Source organism: Aspergillus candidus (assembly GCF_002847045.1).
Source record: "Aspergillus candidus strain CBS 102.13 unplaced genomic scaffold BDW47scaffold_1, whole genome shotgun sequence".
Classification (NCBI taxonomy): domain Eukaryota; kingdom Fungi; phylum Ascomycota; class Eurotiomycetes; order Eurotiales; family Aspergillaceae; genus Aspergillus; species Aspergillus candidus.
This window is the reverse complement of record NW_020194006.1, coordinates 683,964-701,597: the sequence shown is the minus strand read 5'-3', so window position 1 is coordinate 701,597 and position 17,634 is coordinate 683,964. Positions and strand designations below refer to the sequence as shown.

General features: G+C 52.4%; 8 protein-coding genes across 8 annotated transcripts; 2 read left to right on the top strand and 6 right to left on the bottom strand.

Annotated features, from left to right (window-relative positions):
- Positions 1-68: 68 nt before the first annotated feature.
- On the top strand, positions 69-1,495 carry BDW47DRAFT_121730 (Zn(2+) transporter YKE4; the record flags this gene model as incomplete). The annotated part of the gene is made up of 4 exons (XM_024815691.1): positions 69-212; positions 264-414; positions 468-1,407; positions 1,480-1,495. The coding sequence occupies 4 exons, from the start codon at positions 69-71 to the stop codon at positions 1,493-1,495; spliced, it is 1,251 nt and encodes a 416-aa protein (XP_024676639.1).
- A 513-nt stretch (positions 1,496-2,008) lies between these two features.
- Positions 2,009-5,124, bottom strand: BDW47DRAFT_114743 (mannosyltransferase complex subunit MNN9; the record flags this gene model as incomplete). Its single annotated transcript, XM_024814709.1, has 6 exons — positions 2,009-2,029; positions 2,108-3,224; positions 3,864-4,282; positions 4,335-4,608; positions 4,677-4,832; positions 4,988-5,124. The coding sequence occupies 6 exons, from the start codon at positions 5,122-5,124 to the stop codon at positions 2,009-2,011; spliced, it is 2,124 nt and encodes a 707-aa protein (XP_024676638.1).
- Positions 5,125-5,925: 801 nt separating this feature from the next.
- BDW47DRAFT_2627 (uncharacterized protein) lies at positions 5,926-7,343 on the bottom strand. Its single transcript, XM_024818597.1, has 2 exons — positions 7,119-7,343; positions 5,926-7,054 (listed from the first exon to the last, which is right to left on the bottom strand). The coding sequence occupies exons 1-2, from the start codon at positions 7,134-7,136 to the stop codon at positions 6,029-6,031; spliced, it is 1,044 nt and encodes a 347-aa protein (XP_024676637.1). The 5' UTR covers positions 7,137-7,343; the 3' UTR covers positions 5,926-6,028.
- Positions 7,344-8,129: 786 nt separating this feature from the next.
- On the bottom strand, positions 8,130-8,740 carry BDW47DRAFT_97512 (uncharacterized protein). Its single transcript, XM_024820439.1, has 2 exons — positions 8,553-8,740; positions 8,130-8,503 (listed from the first exon to the last, which is right to left on the bottom strand). Exons 1-2 carry the CDS (start codon positions 8,567-8,569, stop codon positions 8,215-8,217), a joined length of 306 nt encoding a protein of 101 aa, XP_024676636.1. The 5' UTR covers positions 8,570-8,740; the 3' UTR covers positions 8,130-8,214.
- A 1,091-nt stretch (positions 8,741-9,831) lies between these two features.
- BDW47DRAFT_97511 (aldo/keto reductase) lies at positions 9,832-11,413 on the bottom strand. The gene has a single exon (XM_024820438.1). The coding sequence runs from the start codon at positions 11,198-11,200 to the stop codon at positions 10,166-10,168; it is 1,035 nt and encodes a 344-aa protein (XP_024676635.1). The 5' UTR covers positions 11,201-11,413; the 3' UTR covers positions 9,832-10,165.
- A 98-nt stretch (positions 11,414-11,511) lies between these two features.
- On the bottom strand, positions 11,512-12,735 carry BDW47DRAFT_97510 (zinc finger protein). The gene has a single exon (XM_024820437.1). The coding sequence runs from the start codon at positions 12,544-12,546 to the stop codon at positions 11,665-11,667; it is 882 nt and encodes a 293-aa protein (XP_024676634.1). The 5' UTR covers positions 12,547-12,735; the 3' UTR covers positions 11,512-11,664.
- A 2,104-nt stretch (positions 12,736-14,839) lies between these two features.
- Positions 14,840-16,263, bottom strand: BDW47DRAFT_97507 (SDR family NAD(P)-dependent oxidoreductase). The gene is made up of 2 exons (XM_024820436.1): positions 15,267-16,263; positions 14,840-15,189 (listed from the first exon to the last, which is right to left on the bottom strand). Exons 1-2 carry the CDS (start codon positions 15,733-15,735, stop codon positions 14,873-14,875), a joined length of 786 nt encoding a protein of 261 aa, XP_024676633.1. The 5' UTR covers positions 15,736-16,263; the 3' UTR covers positions 14,840-14,872.
- A 733-nt stretch (positions 16,264-16,996) lies between these two features.
- Positions 16,997-17,518, top strand: BDW47DRAFT_121723 (GNAT family N-acetyltransferase; the record flags this gene model as incomplete). Its single annotated transcript, XM_024815690.1, has 1 exon — positions 16,997-17,518. One exon carries the CDS (start codon positions 16,997-16,999, stop codon positions 17,516-17,518), a length of 522 nt encoding a protein of 173 aa, XP_024676632.1.
- Positions 17,519-17,634: the final 116 nt, after the last annotated feature.

The window sequence follows — 17,634 nt, the reverse complement described above, 5'->3', positions numbered from 1 at the left end:
TCAGCTATCTCACCTACCTCAGCCTTGTATTTTCCTCATCTTACCTTCCTATCATTGTACCTGTCAGTATGGCCTGGAACTCTATTCTACCCGGGCGCCGAACCGGGCTGGCGCTGCTCTGCGGCGTCATTGCCTTTGCTGCTCTGGGCGCAGCGTACGATGCTGTCGCGGTGGGGGAGCTGTCCGTGGGTGAGATTGAAGATGAATTGCAGGTATTCAATTCTTCCCTAATTTTGGTGATAAGTTCAGTCTAACGAAGATAGAACTGCCCCCTCGTCGAGGTCCTTAACGAGCACAAACGCGCCACCGCTCCCCAAACGACCAGCCTCAGCTCCAAGATCTTCGCGGTCCTGTTCCCTGGCAGCCCAGCTGTGAATGCCCTCCTGGCAACTGTTTACATCTCAGGCCCTCCCAGTATACACCTACCACAACGCAATTCATAGAAGACAACGTATTGATCAGAACAGACTTCCTCCTGGCCCTCTGCCCCCCCAACATCGACCCCTCATCTCTGTCCGTCATGGTCGCCTTCGCAGTGGGTGGCTTGCTGGGCGACACGCTGTTCCACCTCCTCCCGGAGATCTTCCTGGGCGAAGACTCCCCCGAGCACGTCAGCTTCGTGATGGTCGAGCCAAACCGCAACCTCCTCCTCGGCCTCGGCATCATGGTCGGATTCTTCACCTTTGTCGCAATGGACAAGACGCTCCGCATCGCCACAGGCGGGGAGGGACACTCCCACTCCCATGGCCCGGAACCAACCCCTACCACCTCAACAGAGACAGAGGGCACCTCGACCAGCCTTGACACACCCACGACCGACCTCAAAAAGCGCAAGCAGCCCCAACCCACCCCCGCAGCCACATCATCCACCGACACAACCACACCCCCCAAGGAAATCAACCCCAGCGTCAAACTAGGCGGCTACCTCAACCTCATCGCAGACTTCACCCACAACATCACCGACGGCCTCGCCATGTCCTCCTCCTTCTACGCCTCGCCCACAATCGGCGCAACCACCACCGTGGCCGTCTTCTTCCACGAGATCCCCCACGAAGTAGGCGACTTCGCCCTCCTAGTCCAATCCGGCTTCTCCAAGCGCCAAGCCATGGGCGCGCAATTCGTCACCGCCGTGGGGGCCTTCCTCGGCACGCTTATCGGCATTGCCGTGCAGGAATTCGGCGGGAACAGCCACACCGCCACGGACGGAGGCAGCGCAGTCGGACTCCTCGGCACGAGCCTCTCCTGGGGCGATATGCTTCTCCCGTTCACTGCAGGCACGTTCTTGTATGTGGGGACAGTGTCGGTCATCCCGGAGCTGCTGGAGACGGGGAAGAATAAGGGCGTTGAGATCCGGAAGACGATTGTGCAATTTTTGGCTGTTGCGTTGGGCGCGGGGATTATGTTGTGGTATGTTTTTCTTTCTTTCTTTTTTTCCCTTGTTATCTCTTGCCTGGGTTTGGTTTGCTAACGTTGGGATAGGATCTCCTGGGATTGAGCCCCCACTGTCACTGTTTACCCCTCGAGATACAGACTGAGACCTGGCAGAGTGTACTACCTACATACCTAGGTAGATAGTCAGTCAGTCTGTCTGTCATTCATATAAACGAACACAACACAACCCGCTCAACCAACCAACCTACTATGCCAAATAACCAAACCAGACACGTTCACACGACAGATATACTCACATCTACTAAACCTACAAATATATAGACCACCTACTGTTTCCATTGTGTAGAGATATTTGTATTTATTTCTGGCCCAACCTCTAGAACCAGTACCGCCTAGCTCAGCAGGCTTGACCAAGATACACATGATAGACGGATAAATAGATAGTAGAAAGTAGATGAATAGATAGTTAAAATCAATGACGCAACCGAGAACGCCCCTGCCAGACGACCCACAAAACACACAGGATGAGGAGTTAAAAAAAGTGTAGGACAGAAGAGAAAAAAAAAAAGAAATGAAAATAGGGATGTGGCAATTACTCGTCACATGTACTGCTGGTCTATTCGTTGTAATGGTAGACCTGGACAAGTAGAAATCACGTTAGCAATAGTTTTGACAAACTACGCGCAGGAAGAAAGGACGATAGGAGAAGACGTACGAGATAATCAGGCAACCCATGCACAGTATACCCCAACCGCTGCGCCATGCGCGCGAACCCCTCCGTCTCAACGAGATGATAGAACGGAAAAGGCGGGAACATGGCGCCGTCGCGGTGGACGTCCGCCTTGACCATGAGGGCTGTACCGCCCACGCCATCAAGGTCGACGACACGACCGGGGTTAGGGGAGGAGAGGTCCGCCATGTAGGCCATAAGCGAGCGGTAGGTGGGGAGCTCGGCGTAGCCTTCGAGGAGGATTTCCTCCGGATCCATGGTATCGGCTAGTTCCTGCGCGGTGGAGCTATCGATCCACGAGTTGAAGTCGTAGGGACGGATGTCCATGGCCTTTTTCTCCGTGTTGTAGTAGCGCTGGAAGCAGTTTGGGACGATGACGGGGAGACTGTGGGAGGAGAGGTCCTGGATGAGGGAGCGGGGGGTCTCGATGATGTCGGCGTCGAGCCAGAGGACCCAGGAGGTGCTGGGGCCGAGGGTCGTGAAGAGGAGGGAGTTGCGGGCGCGGCTCATGGACTCGCGGCGGGCTTTCTGGGCGGACATCTTGTGCCGCTCTTTCTCGTCCTGCGACTGCAGCGGCGGGTCGAAGTCCTGGCGGAGGATGCTGATGCTTGCGAAGCGGTTCTTGATTGGGCCGGACTGCGTCTTGCTGATGGCTGCTTCGAGGGAAGCGACAGCGGAGTTGCCTTCGGCGGTGTGGGGCGCGATGAAGCCCAGGGAGATGAGCTCGTGCGGGTAGTCGAGGCGGACGAGGTTGTCCCAGAAGGCTTGGTAGAAGCGGGCTAGTGGGGTGAGGATGAGGACGCGCTCGCGCTGGCCGGCGGAGTCGCTGGTCGTGGTGAGGGAGTTGAGGTCGTAGTCGACGACGGGGGGCGGGGCGCTCTGGCCGTCATCGCGGATGGGCTGGGCCTTGTGGAAGGGTTTGGTGGGCGGGGAGAGGGGGTTCTGGGCGGCGTCTTGAACTCGTCGTTGCGACGAGGAGCCGGAGGTGTCGGTGAGGGGCGCGGCGTGGACGGAGTCGGCCAAGGGCGGGGAGGCAGAGGGCGAGATGAGGAAGATCAGGAAGCCGAAGGCGAGGAGGGCCGCGAGGAGCAGCGTGATTGGACTGGTTCGTCGCATCGAGCGTGCGACGGCCATCGCGGCCGTTTCGATGGTCGACGGGAGTCGGAATGAGAGCTGTGGTGCCTGTTGAAGTTGGGAGACCGTGTACGTGGTCGATCGGGATCTGGACGCCGATCGGCAGTGTTGAGTCGTGGTCTAGGCGACGATTGTAAACCAGCCCAGTAGACTTGTTGACACTATGGGTCGGGACGCAACATCGCTCGCCACTAGAAATACTTGTAAAGTAAGGGGACAAGGTGTTCAGATTGAGAGACTGAGGAAGAAAGAAGAGAGGATGATTGATCGACCGTCCAAAAAGAAAAAAGCGAGAAAAGGACCCGAAGATGAAACAACGGACCGACAAGAAGCTGTCCGGAAAAAGACAGCAAAGACCGTCAACCCTTGCTGCGCGTTTGGACGAATGGAGCGAGTGAAAGTGGAGAGAAGAGAAGAAGGGAAATGACGGGGCGAGGAAAAGGATTGGAGGAACCACGGCTGAATGCGGAAATGCCCCATTTACCTGTCGCAACCATGGATACAGTTGCACAGTATCTTTTTCATCCTACCATTCGATCTTCTGGACAGTGTAGCAGTCTTGTCTATTCTTCTATATCTATCAAAGTGGGTTCTGCGCCAAGCCGACTAAGGCAGCCACCGCATCACACCCTCAAATGCAACCAACGCCATCGCATTCGCCGGGAATGCCCTCAAAAAGCATGGCACAAATCCTCTCCAGTACCCTTTCAATCCGCGCTCTTTATATACAGCGGTCGCCGCATCTTTCCACCCCCGGAACTGTCGTTGTCCGTCGTTCAACCCCCCACCCATCGGGTCCGTCATCAGGCGCTGTTTCACCACGTCCGACGGGTATGAGGTGATCCAGAAGATCTGGGCCGAGACGCCCCCCGCCCAGAAGTTGATGGCCGGTGCCGACATGTTGGTGCGCTCGCGCATCATCCGAGTCAGCACGTCGTACGAACCCCACCAGAAGAAGAAGAAGGAGCGGAATAAGATGGTCGCAAAGAGTCCGCGATACAATCCGGATATTCCATGCGTGCCGAGCTACATAGTCAGCTCTATTTGTCTTTCCTTTGATGGACAAGGAATGACTTACCAGCTTCTTGGTACAGTCAATCGGTCCACTATACAACCGCCCTGCCTTATCCGCCGCATACTGGATCTGCAATCTCGCCTTGACATGCTCCACGGGAGCCGCGATGAAGCTGACCGTCGTCCCAGCCATGATGCCCGCGATGCCGTGTCCGAAACTAGGCAGTGTGCTAGGGTCCTTCTGGTATGCGGCGAACGGGGTGATGCGGCGGATTTCCGGTCTCGAAAAGACATTCTCCAAGAGTAGTCGACGGTACAGCGTGAGAGAGCCAAGCATACTATGTCGAGCGTAAGTCAGTCGTCAACCCTCCCCAATGAGGAAAGAAAGAAATGTGAATGCACGTACACCGAGTCCATCACCATCCATCCGACCAGCGGCGGCGTAGCACCCTTGTAAAATCCCGCGACTCCTTCCTTGCGCACCGTCTGCAGCACGCAGTCTACCGGGCCTCGGAAATGGCCATCTTTGCTTGTTTGCAGGCGTACCTTGACCGTGTCGAACCTGTTGTGCGTTAGATGGACCCGTGGAAGAAAAGAATTAATAAAGAACATACGGATGCCCAACTAAACCACCACAAATCAATATTAGCCAACCACACAAAGCAAAACAACACTCCAAATACAACACAGGAGATGAACACGCAGTGCGGAGGAGACTGACCAGACAACTTCGCAATCCCAGAGAACACCCCCGCCACGAACCCCTTGTAGTTCTTCTTCGACTCCGACGTGGGCGGCGGCGGCGGCGCAGAGCCCTTCCTCTCTGTCGTATCCACCACCTTGGACGGCTCCATTGAAGCGACTCCTTCAATGCGCGACGGGGAATGAGGCGACGAAGACATGGATGGGTATCTGCAATTATAGCACAATTAGTACCTTCCTTATTTCCCACACACACACACAGACGGTCTCCTTTCTCACCTGAATCTTAAATAAAAAAAGCAAAGTATAAACCAACAACCAACGCTAAATCCAAGCAAATACAACAACCAAGGTATCTGCTCCGCAATCGCAGTGCGCGCTCGTCGAGGAAACTAACTCGAGAGCGGTGTATAGATCTTAGAACGGTCGGTCGGTCGCGAAACTCATGAGAGCAATTTCAACGCGTAAAAAGAGATAAACAATACAGCAGACAAACCCCCATAAGTATATTAAGTAGGAGAGGAGAACATGAGGGGAAGAAAGTCGGAGAGAAATCTTGAGTGTTGATCTCGCGCCCCGCAAGCCCGAGGGCGGTCGGGGAGACCTGCGGGAACTCCGGGGGGACGTTTTAGTCAGCTGTTGTACACCGTAGTTTATACTTCTTGCTTTCTCTTATAAGGCGTATGGATTTGAATCTTTTGTTTATATGAGAGATACATTGTGTATAGCTATGTTATGAAATAAAGTATGGATTGTGACCATCTTGGCAAGTCACTATATCATGCTTATGCAGTGGAAGAGCAGTCTGGTTCTGTTCCCCTTGAATTCTAGATCACAACAATGGCAATAAACCCCCCATCCATTAAAAAAAAGATAAAACAATCACGAAGGATAGAGAAGAGCAGAGAAGGTGGAGAGGTCGTAGCGTATTCAGGCGTGCTGGGGTATAAATAGAAATGGAAGCAATCATAATACATCGACATATTTTAGAGACCGTGGAAGTCGAAGACGACGCGGCTTGGGATAAGGAGAACAAGACGGAAATGACAAAGGCAATCACCGGCCCTTGGGGGTCTTGCGCGCCTTCTGGCGAGTCCGCTCGGTCTCATGGGCGCGACGCCGCTCGAGAACATCCGACCCGGCTGACTGGTTGCCCGGATCAGCGCTGGCAACACCGGAGGGAAAGTAGCCTCCAGCGTCCTCCAGGACCAGTGGGGTCACGGGCCCCGGGCTGCAGAGGGGGTCCAGGCGCGGCGCCGACGGACTGGGGGAGAGCGGCCGGGAGGGCGGCCGATAGGACGAGATGCCCTCCATCATCTCTCGGTACTGGCGCACGGGATCTCGAGATCCGGCCGAGGGGGTCCGGTAGGTATAGTGACGAGTCTGACTCGCCGAGGAAAGCGGCGTGGATAGACCCTGCGAGCCGCTTGAGGGCGGGTAGGCCGTAGGGTGGAACCGGGGGAGACTGTCCAGCGGGAAGGAGGGGACGGACTTGGAGGTCGATGAACCTCGGGGATGAGCCGGCTGGGGAGAAGAGGAGCGCCCGGAGGGGGTCATGGTGGGTGACACAATCGGAGAGTAGAAGGACGAGTTGTCGGCACGCATTCTGGACGTGTGACCACGGCGGACGCGGTGACTAGATTGATCGCTGCGTCGGCGAGGGTGGGAATCGCCGTTCCGGTCGGAGGACGGACGACGGTGGGCAAAGTAGTACCCTTTGTCAAAACGCCCGGTCAGCGGAGTGACGGGGAGATCGTCTTGGTGGGCGTGGGATGGTTTAGGAATAGGAATCGGTCGGGAGACAGGACTGGCGAGGGTGAGGGAGTCCAAGGAGTCAGTCGCTTCGGCCAGAGGAGAATCCGAACGGTGCGACGGTGGGGGGTTAAATGTGGAGGAGGTTGCCGTCAAGTCTTCCAAGGAAGACAGCGAAACGCGGGTGGGGCTGCCGTGTCTGGCGATTAACGTCTCTAGTTGGTCCCTCGCGTGGGTATCCGATGACCGATACGATGGGGACCACGATGAGGGGAGAAAGTTGGCTAAGAGCACGCGATCAGCAAGATTCTCGGACCGGGAATGTCGTGACTAGCGAGGCATGCGAGACGTGTCAGGTGGGGGGGAGGACAGTGCAGGAATGGTGCCAGCGAACGAGATTGAAACAAATCATCGATGGGCAGCAGAGAGTCGATGAGAGGTCAGAGGCCAATCAGAGGGATGACCACTTGAGGCTTGACGCTTGAAGGAGAAGGTGAAGGAGTTGGGAAGAATGAGGGGAAGCGGTAGTTGCGGATATATGATTGGATCGAGAAGGGGATATTTTAAGAAGAGCCAGTTAAAGGAAGAATTGAATAAACTTACTGCTGAGGAGTGGTGGAGAATGAATAGAACTGTAAGAGGAGGGATAGAGTGAGGGCGAGGAGGAAGTGGAGGAGGCAGAGGAGGAGTCTCGTGGAGATGTGGATGTGGCCACGGACGAGGTTTTTATCCCTCGTCCCTTAACTCTTCCTTCTTTTTTTCCCTTCATTTTTTCCTTTCTTGTTTCTTAATCTTATTATTTTTTCTGCTTTGCCCCCCGGGTGGAGATGCGCCCCGTACAGTCAGGAACGAACGGCCCTGAGCGGATGCCTGAGCGGATGGCGTCGGTCCCTGTCAGCCTTGGTTGCAAAATGGATCACGACCAATCAGGGAAAATGACGCAGCAGGGATTGGAGATGTCTTTGGCCTCGTTTTGTTTTGGTTGCAAGAAACTGATCAATCGTAATCAAACAACAAACAGGCAGTACAATCAAAAAAATGAAATATGATACAATATTAAACAGAGAAGCAGCTCAATCCTGCTTTGCGCATTAGCGTTGCGGGGTAAAAATAACAAAATCTGTATAAGGGAAAAGGAAAGAAAAGTTTAAAAGGTCAAAACAAGTGAATACATGGCGTCATAGGCGGGAGACGCAGGTAAGAGTGGGGAAAGACAGTTACAGACGGTATGGAAACAAGGACAGAACAATAGAGATCATCTGGGATCACCATTGCAGTTCAATACATATTGTTATCCAAAGAGGAAGGAGAACAGTGATATATATAGGAAACGGAAAAAGCAAGTAAAAAATAACAATATATATAAATAAAAGAAGGAGGAGGAAAGAAAGAGATGGTTGACTCACAATGCAATCACAATCTCATTCAGCCGATGGCTCTTCTCGGCACCGACGGACACTAACTCTTAGTATGGAGCAAGGACTAGGCCTTTAGGCTCCACTCAACAATGACGCACTTTGTCGGCTGGACGCGAACAAAGAACAATCTACTCTCGTAATGAAGAATGGTCGATGGTTGGATGACTGCATCCACCTCACGGGCACGCCCGTCACGATCGACTCGACGCTGGGATCGGTTGGACGGTACGGGTAGAGGATGCAAATATATGCATGCAAGAGCAAAAACCAGGTAATGATCGGAGGGGCAGGAAAGAGTCTGTGCAACTTGACCCATCGACCAAGCCGGGAGGAATTGGTGCACTCTTTAAATAAGATCGAGGTTGAGAGAACTGCACCCACACGAGGGAATCGGCTGACCTTGTCTGCAGAAGACCTTTCGACTCATCCACAAAAGATCCAAAACTAGAGACAGGAAGGAAATGGTTCGAATAAATGGATGACCGGGGAGGGAGTGATAGTGACGACTCCTGTGGACTCGATTGGGCGCAGTCAAGAGGCATCAATCATCCCCATCATGAATCACAGTAGCACTGCCACTAGTCTGCAACTCTCCCATGCAAGACATTTTTTCTATTTCTTTTTGGGTGAGCCGATCGTCTGACTCGCCCACCTTCCCCACCATCATCTGTCTCACTGGCCAATGTGGCCTTTGGGGATGCTTTTTCCCCCAGTACAGGGCTGCCTAGTTCGCCCAATCGTCAGCATGGGATATTTACATCCACTGTCTACCATGACACTGCAGTTAGCCAGGATGTCCAGGCATCCATGGGTGAAAATAGAATCATTAGACGCGTGTCAAGGAGACTTTTCAAGAAGGGGGGAGAATGATTAAGAAAAAAACATGACAAAAAAAATAACAACCACGGAGTAGTATACTTCTAATGATAGATTTGTCGGGACAGACTGCGATCCAGCTACTATGCTCTATCCATCAAATCATTCAGACGGACCATGTAGAGCATATGCTTGATGACGGAGCCAAAGCACATCACTCACATCGTTCACATCACCCCCCATGCTGCCAAAGATCTAGCAGATATGCCGACGCTAAAGGACAGTTTCGTCAGACGCAACGTCGACCCCAAGCCATTCATGGTGATCAAAACGTTGATCGGTCAGGCGTCACAGCACAGCCCACCAATCGACGTTCACAGACCCCCTGCCACGATCAAAACTCAAGAAGGGTGGGTAGCCAAAACAGTCGACGCCATCCATTGTGGTGTGGATGGGTGGATATAGTTAGACTGGGTGCTTCATGTATTGCCTGTTTCGGCGCCCTCATCGTTATTGTCGACAGTGTGGTCGCTTCTCGGAATTCGCCACCGGGCGACTATCTTCCATACCTACGGATTCTTTTCTATCCCATGGACCATTCCTATCCTCCAACGTCAACATGCGCCCGTGCGACAAGGCCGGATCCAACACGAGTCGCATCCCTTGGCGCGGCTCCAGCGCTCAACTTCCAGCTCAGCTGCGGAGCGGTGCACAGTTGTGGCTGTTCGTAAAATTCATTTCAAGAGTAAAGTAAGCTAACCCCCATGACGACTTACTCCTGTGGCGGCGCAGGTAGTCTCCGCGTCTATCCATCCGGAACCTGGTCATGGTCCAAGCTTTACGATCGCACGGCATTAACTACGCCCCAGACCGGTGGGATCACCTGCAGTGTGATGACGGGATGGATGTCAGGTCCGGGTGTATGCATGCGCCAAAAGTATCTGGTCTGAGCTACGGCGTTGTTTCGCTTTCTGCGAAAGGGTGAAATAAGTTCCTATGTGGGAGGGATGTTTGTCTCGGGAATTTACGTGGATGGACAGCATGGAAAGATTAATCCCGCAATCAGAGTGATCAGGGGATACAGTCTGTCTGATAGGAATGTTCTCTGGTGAGTCTAGACCTACGCAGAAGCAATCTCATCACACACACTAGGTTTCAAGATTCAGAGTCAACACTCCAGACTCTCATCAGTCCACTACCGATGTCCCTACTGATGTCCCACCACATGTTTCGGCTCATACAGATCATCAATGCTCCTGATCTCACCCTCCCCAAGCTCAAACTCAATCGCCTGGACAGCCTCATCCACCCTCTTCTCCTTACTCATCCCCACAATCGGCGACGTAATGAACGGCTTCGACAAAGCCCAAGCAAGCGCAACAACAGCCATCGACACGCCCCGCTCCTTCGCAATATCCTCAACCCGCTCATTAATCCTCCGATCCGCCTCCGTAATAGGTCTGCCCATCAACTTATCATCCTGCCCCTCCCCTCGCGTCGTCCCCCCATACTCCCCCCACGGCCTGGTCAAAAACCCCTGCGCCACAGGACTCCACGGGATGCCGCCCATGCCGAACTGCGCACAAGCCGGAAACATCTCCCTCTCCTCCTCGCGATACATCGCATTATGCAAATTCTGCATACTCACAAACTCAGTCCACCCGTGCAGTCGCGCCGTATACTGATACTCCAGCAGCTGATGCGCCCACATCGAGCTCGCCCCAATATACCGCACTTTACCCGACTTGACCACATCATGCAGCGCCTCCATCGTCTCCCGCGGCGACGTATGCGGGTCAAACCGGTGTATCTGCAGCAGATCCACATACGGCAGATCAAGACGCTTCAGGCTCGCATCCACGCTATCGAAGATATGCTTCCTGCTCAACCCGTACTGATTGACATACCCCGCATTGTCACGGTCATCCTGCGCCATCCGGAGCGGCTTCTCAAAACCCCGTCCTACCGGAGCCCACACTTTGGTCGCGACGACGATGGCCTCCCGGTCCCAGTTGAATTTCTTGATAGCCTTGCCGAGGATGATCTCCGAGTCGCCGTTGGAGTACGCGTTGGCTGTGTCATAAAAGTTGAGACCGGACTTGTAGCAGTGGTCTAGGATGGGGAGTGCGTCGGCTTCGCCGATTGCCCAGTCGAATTGCTTGCCGGGGGTGCCGTAGCTCATGCAGCCGACGCAGATCGGGGACACGCGGAGGCCGCTTTTGCCGAGTTGGACGTACTTCATGATTTGTAATGTAGTATTTGCAGTATATATGGGAGGTTTTGAAGGTGGAATATTTTAGTTGTGGACTGATGGTTGTGGACTGATGTGTGCGGGGATGATGACGCTATATATGTAAATGTCGTCTCGGACTTAGTAACGTTGCACGCTTATGTCCGTGTCATCATCTCTGTTTGTCATCCAATGATTCATCATCCACTGATTTGACTAATGTCTGCATTGCGATCGAGATATAGGTGTTACTGTATGTAGTACGAATGGGAGGGGCGGCGACCGGTTTTCTTTGAGAACAAAACTGGGGTGCGGTTCTGTTGGTCTGCCACTGGAGATAGACCTTATCTATTGCTTCGAGACCCTCAATAAACTCAACCCGAGACCCCCGTTTCTAAAATACAGGTACAGAGTTTGCAACATCTCCTTCTCTCCAGCTCAACGACAGAATATTAGTTGTCAAACACAAAGGTAATCTAATGCCCATTCTCAACCAACTCAACAAACAGCCTCGAAAGCAACAACCGCTTCTTCCCCTCCGACGAACAACCCACCGTCAACCGACAACAACACTCCTCAGCAGTTCGAAGGTACTGTTCGCGGAAAACACTCCATAACCCTGGATCATCTCTGCCCGGACGAGGATAAAACGGATCGTTGCGCAGAAAAGCCGTCGCCGCTTGCTCCATGCCTGCTGCGTTGATAGGGAGACTCCTGCACAGGTCGAAATCTAAAATCCACATGGTGTGGCTACCAAACACATTGAAGATTACATTGGAGGGGTTTTGTGTGCTTTGAGTGGAAGTAGTAGGAGGAGGAGGAGCAAGCACAAACTCGACATCGTTCGCGTCGATCTCGCCCACCCAATGCAAAGTAGCCAGGGCGTTTGCCATCATTCGCGCATAGAGCCGGATATCCCTAGCCGGGATTCCCAACTCTTCCATCTGATCCTCATGAAGGGGATAATTTCGCAGCGAGAAGAACGGTCTCACCCGACGTCGTGGAGCAGAACCAAGGGGCGTTGAGCCATGCTGGCGGATCCGTCTCCGTCCAAGGTACGGTCTGATGAGACAGTCCTCATTAGCCTTGCTGTTCAAAATTTCCTCTCCAAGATCTACCGGACAGAATCTGCTGACAAGCAACTCCCTAGTATGCAGCGGGAATGGCGGAATGCGCTGCGACTGGAGCGTATTGCAGGGGGCGTATCCAGGCGGGAAGCGGTGGAGGTGGTCTCTCCACCATTCTTGATCTGCCTCAGTATCGGGTCTGATAAAGCGATGACAGTCTGGGACTTGAACTCGGAGATGGCTGTTTTTGATGGTTGTCTGGTTCAGGCTGTGCTGGACGATCTGGTGCATCTGGTAGTCGTTCTCTAGTGATCTGCTAGGGCCGCCGTCTTCGCGCTTGAATGCGGGCCCTGTGGTGCCAGATGCCCAGACGGTGCCACAGAAGCCTTGGCCAATTTTTTGGTATTGGGCCATAGACGTCGCGGTGTTGTGGTCGTTGGTCATGATGTTTGGAAGTGAGTGTTGTTATGGTGAGGTGAGAGGAATTCGCGGGTGAGGAATGAGTGAAGGATTGGGCTTTTTTTGCTCATGATGGTGTGTAGCTCTGATTCGAGATTGAAACTTTCAGTATATAATTCTGAGGGGTCTAGAACTATGTAGAGCTTTCTAATATTTGAGCTAGTTAATTAAGGGTTCACTTTGACTTTCCTGATATGGTTACTGATAGTGGTCTGTCCCTACATAGTGTCTTGTATTGAGCCACATACACCAATGACTGTAGGTAACTGTATACTTGAGAGTTCTGACAGTACTTTATAATGATGAGAATATACACATACTACTCATCTCTACCCCTGTGACTAATCTACATAACTTAACTACTGATTTGCTCTCCTGAAGTAGTACAGTCACCACTGTAAATGAGCATATCACACATCTCCCCACTTAGCCTTCAAGTTAAGCACAGATTCCACTTGATGGCCTTGAATACTTGGAGCCGATTCCGATCAGTCGTATATACCGTCGTCTACAGACCGTTTGCGTATGTTTTGTCGCCTATTCCACATTGCTTGATTGTCCTTCTTCTTTGCTGGGCTGTATTGACATCATTAGCAGTTCATCGTTACCTACAACTTATCTCTCGAAGAGTTTGTTAGATACCATCTATGCTTTATCTCAGCTTGGATATCGGGAAGTCGGGGGGTCATGTGTCCATCACTCTCATAGAGAGTAGACTGTATTCATGTCAATCTATTTTAGGATACCTGGTACTCTGTGGCACCCAAGTCCAGTTCTAGACTTGACAGCCAGCCTGATCCAACTCGAGACCTCACAAAGTTCAAAATGGAATGGTCGAAAAGATGACTCACTGTTCTATGACATCTCTAGATCTCACCCTACCAAACAACCACCACACACACCCATCCATGGTAATGGTGTGTCCTGCGGTGAAATACCGGCGTCTATAACCCCTCCTGGGCGAGGCTGTCAGTCAAACTATGGCTGCTGTGTAAGCCAACAACCAACACCGAGTGTGGGTGATATTTAGTAAGTAGGGTAGTATCTACCCACACTCAACCTTACAGACAACATCATTGTCTCGCCTCAGCCCCCGAGAGACCCAAATGGAGGAAAATACCAAATACCCCTGTCGTGCCTGCGGAAGACCTAAGATGGAAGTGATATAGTAAGTGGTCTGGCCGCAGGTCCCTCTGTGCCGCACTACCCTCCTTCACAAACGATGTGGCTGAGCCAGGGTATGGTCCTATTCTTGGACTTCGGGGTTTCGGGGTCTACTCTAGCAGGGATTGTCTGCAGTGTGGCTCAGTTCATGGTTTGAACCATACCCTACGCTGTTAGACCTGTATGGACCTAATACGACTACTACTCCAGGCTTCAGCCACCGGGTCGTGAAGAATAGACGTCACACACCTACCTACTACTGGTGAAGAAAGGTAGTAGTCAAGTGGAGGAAGTTGTAGAGAGTGAGGAAGAATAAAAATAGATGGACACTATGATTTGACTACCGGTAGTGCTGTCTTTCGTTTCCTGTCTTTTCTTTGCTGTCAAGGTCGGAGGTTATATACGTAGTCCAGATGGGCGTTTTCTTTTCATCTTTGGTACGCTTATGTTCTGCCCACAAGGCTTGTACACTGATGTTTAATGAATATCAAGTGTATTGAAAAATATAGTATATACTAGATACGAATTTAAATATAAAGTATATACAGTAAGGCCTCATTAACTATCTAGACCAGATCGTACAAGCAGCCCGAAAGAAACATTCACTCCAGTTAGCCCCCATTCCAAATGCCTGGCCCCTGGCCAACCTCGAAGCCCAAAATAAGCTTGTACTCTAGAACATCCTCTGCTAGTACCTTCTTCACTCGTCATCAACGACACTAACCGATGACATTGATTCCTCGACTTCAAAGTGCAACCAACCGATCGCGAAAATCCACTTATAAGGCCGATCCAGAAAATGGCGTGGACTGAGGCGCGTCGACGCGTCTGCATTTTGCACTTTATGTGGATCATTATATATTGGGGATATCAGTCATATTCTGCCTGAGCCAAATACCGTTCTGGTTTGTGGTACAATTAGTTCAGACTATGCAAGAACAAGTCTATGACTCAGATTATTCTACTATATACACATTAATCATAACCCCAACATCTAAGCAACAGCCGAAAAGCCATTATCAACAGGCACGCAATTCCCGTTCATCAGCCTGGCTCCAGGCCCACACGTCAACGTAAACACCACCTCGGCGACCTCTCCCAGCGGACACATAGGGATCCGCATCGCCTGCATGAGCTGCTCAATGCGTTCCATGCCTTCGCGATTGATTCCGGCCATGAAAGCCTCAGTGATGTTGGTGTCCATACCGCCCATCATGAGCGCATTGCACCGGATGCCCTTGTTGCCGTACGCGACGGCCGTGTTCTTCGTGAGACCGACAAGGCCGTGTTTGCTGGCCGTGTATGCGGCGCCTGGACAGTATTAGCACTGTACCGAATATCTAACTAGAGAGATAATGGAAATGGGGAAGGGGAATAGCTTATCATACCTGCAACGCCACCACCCCGTCCCGCCAACGAAACAATATTAACAATGTTGCCCTCGACCTTCTCCTGCGCGAGCATGTTCTGCACCGCCAGCTTGCTCAGTAAGAACGGCGCCGTCAGGTTCACGGCGATGACCTTGTCCCAGAGGCTCGCGTCGAGGTCGCCGACAGGGTCAAACCGGTCCATGATGCCGGCATTGTTGACGAGGATGTCGACCTTGCCGAACGTGGCGACGATTTCGTCGAAGAGGGTCTGCACAGCAGCTGCGGACGTGATATCCGCCTTGATCGCCTTGACCTTGCCCGCGCTGCTGGTGCCCGACAACTCTGTCTCTGTCTCCTGCAGTCTGGCCTCGTTGATGTCGCAGATGACGATGTTGGCGTTGGCAGCGAGGAAGCGCGTGGCGATGGCTTTGCCGAGGCCGCCGGCACCGCCGGTTACGAGACAGGTCTTTCCAGTGATATCAGTCATTTTGTATTTTATAAATTTATAATTCTTCTTTTTTTCGAGCTGGGTGTTGCAAACGACAGTGTTGGAGAGTAAAGGGGCCCAAAATGCGACAGCCCCTGGGCTTTTATATCAGCACATTCCGCCCCAGTCCAGACCGGTGGGATCAATCCATCTAGTACCGTACGACCTCCCATCTTAGCCACCTTTCTCTGCTAAAAGTCCTGGCTTAATCTAGGCGTCTGTCAAAGTGGTTCGCGGTGAACCTATCAGGGCCGGCAAGATGGGGCCGCGTGTTGCGTATTCCTCTCGTATTGCGTATAAGCGGGTCCCTTGCTGATGCCTGAGGCAGAAGGTCGTGTTCGGCCAGGACTCAGCAGATGGATTGGGACCGATGCCCGTGTTGATTCCATATAGCGATGTCTCAGTTTATATCAGAGGTGAGGTGCAACATTACTTGGACTGTGAGCGGAAATCCCGAGTTCGCATATTGTGTCGTCGCAACTGGTGAATACTGCACTGGAATGGATCGCATATTTGCTGGCGCTTTTTCGAACAAGAAGTTGATCTTGTGAAGATCTGGGACGTCCAGAATAAAATTCTGTATTAGCGAGGAAATCGCAACAGTTACACGTCGGAATGACAGTGCAGCGGTGTCACGGTATAGATCGATGCAAGGGGTCGAGTTCTCCCATCGCCCATTTTGATCATGTCGGTGGCGATAGGATACTACAGACCATTTGAAGCGAGGGTAGACTGCATGATTAATAACAGTTTCAACAGGATTATCCCTCTGTGTCAGTCGGTTCAAGAGCCTGGGAATATCCTTCGCCAGGTGTCGATCCCATCTCCATCGCTGCAGCTGAGATAAGACCTGGTTCTTTTATTGTCACACCCATCGCTTATCTTAACACTGACCGCAGCCTGACTGCATCAAACGTCTCTATATGAGCAGTGGTAATTGGGATGTTACTGATGCTGCGATACGTCAGTGGGGGTAGATTGAACAATATCAAGCTCAGATGGACTTGGGTCACCACGGTAGATCCCCACCGCGCACGCCCTCCTAATGACAGCGGGGGAGGAAAGTGCCCCACAACGCATCCGAACAAATGAGAACGATATCGGAGCGGAACATGATAAAAGAAATTAACGACAGTAGAGAAACAGAGCGAGAAGAGAAGACACGGTTCTCTTCCAAAGAGATCAGTTATAGTCAACTTCACCTAAACCTCGCATTCCACACCATTTGGCACCCACGCACTCAGTGCCCTACACAACCAATATGGACTCCAAACAACCAACCTTTACCCTCCGCACCCACACCCCATCCGACATCCCCTGGATAACAGCCCGCCACGGCGCCCTCTACGCCGAAGAACGAAACTGGGGCCAGGGATTCTCCACCCTCGTCGACCAGATCGCCACCGATTTTCAAACCCACCACGACCCAGCCACCGAGCGCTGCTGGATCGCCGAAGACGACGACAGCAGCGACGAACATGAAAGCCGCAACCTGGGCTGCATCATGCTGGTCCGCGAACCGGACCAGCCTTCCTCTGCGAAGCTGAGATTGCTGCTGGTGGAGCCCCGCGCGCGGGGGAGAGGCGTGGGGAAGGCGCTTGTCCGCGCGTGCGTAGACTTTGCCCGGGAGATGGGGTATGCGAGGGTAGTGCTCTGGACGCAGAGAGTCCTTGAGTCGGCGAGGAAGCTGTATGCGGCGGAGGGGTTCTCCCTGGTGCGCGAGGAGGAGCATGAGGGGTTTGGAGAGAAGGTTTTGGGGGAGGAGTGGGTGCTTGTTTTGTAACTTTATTGGGTTTCTTCTTCTTTTCCCATTTTCTTGCAAAGCGTAGTGCTTCTTCGAGTGTCAATGTTATAGAACATGCTGATCTTTCTCTGGCTCTGCGCTTGACCGATTGCAGT

What these genes read in the sequence shown, in the direction of transcription:
- BDW47DRAFT_97511 (XM_024820438.1), bottom strand. Translation starts at nt 11,200, where the DNA reads ATGAAGTACGTCCAACTCGGCAAAAGCGGCCTCCGCGTGTCCCCGATC.
- BDW47DRAFT_97510 (XM_024820437.1), bottom strand. Translation starts at nt 12,546, where the DNA reads ATGCACCAGATCGTCCAGCACAGCCTGAACCAGACAACCATCAAAAAC.
- BDW47DRAFT_97507 (XM_024820436.1), bottom strand. Translation starts at nt 15,735, where the DNA reads ATGACTGATATCACTGGAAAGACCTGTCTCGTAACCGGCGGTGCCGGC. An exon ending in ACGGGGTGGTGGCGTTGCAG is followed by an intron (nt 15,190 to 15,266) that starts GTATGATAAGCT and finishes AATACTGTCCAG; the next exon opens with GCGCCGCATACACGGCCAGC.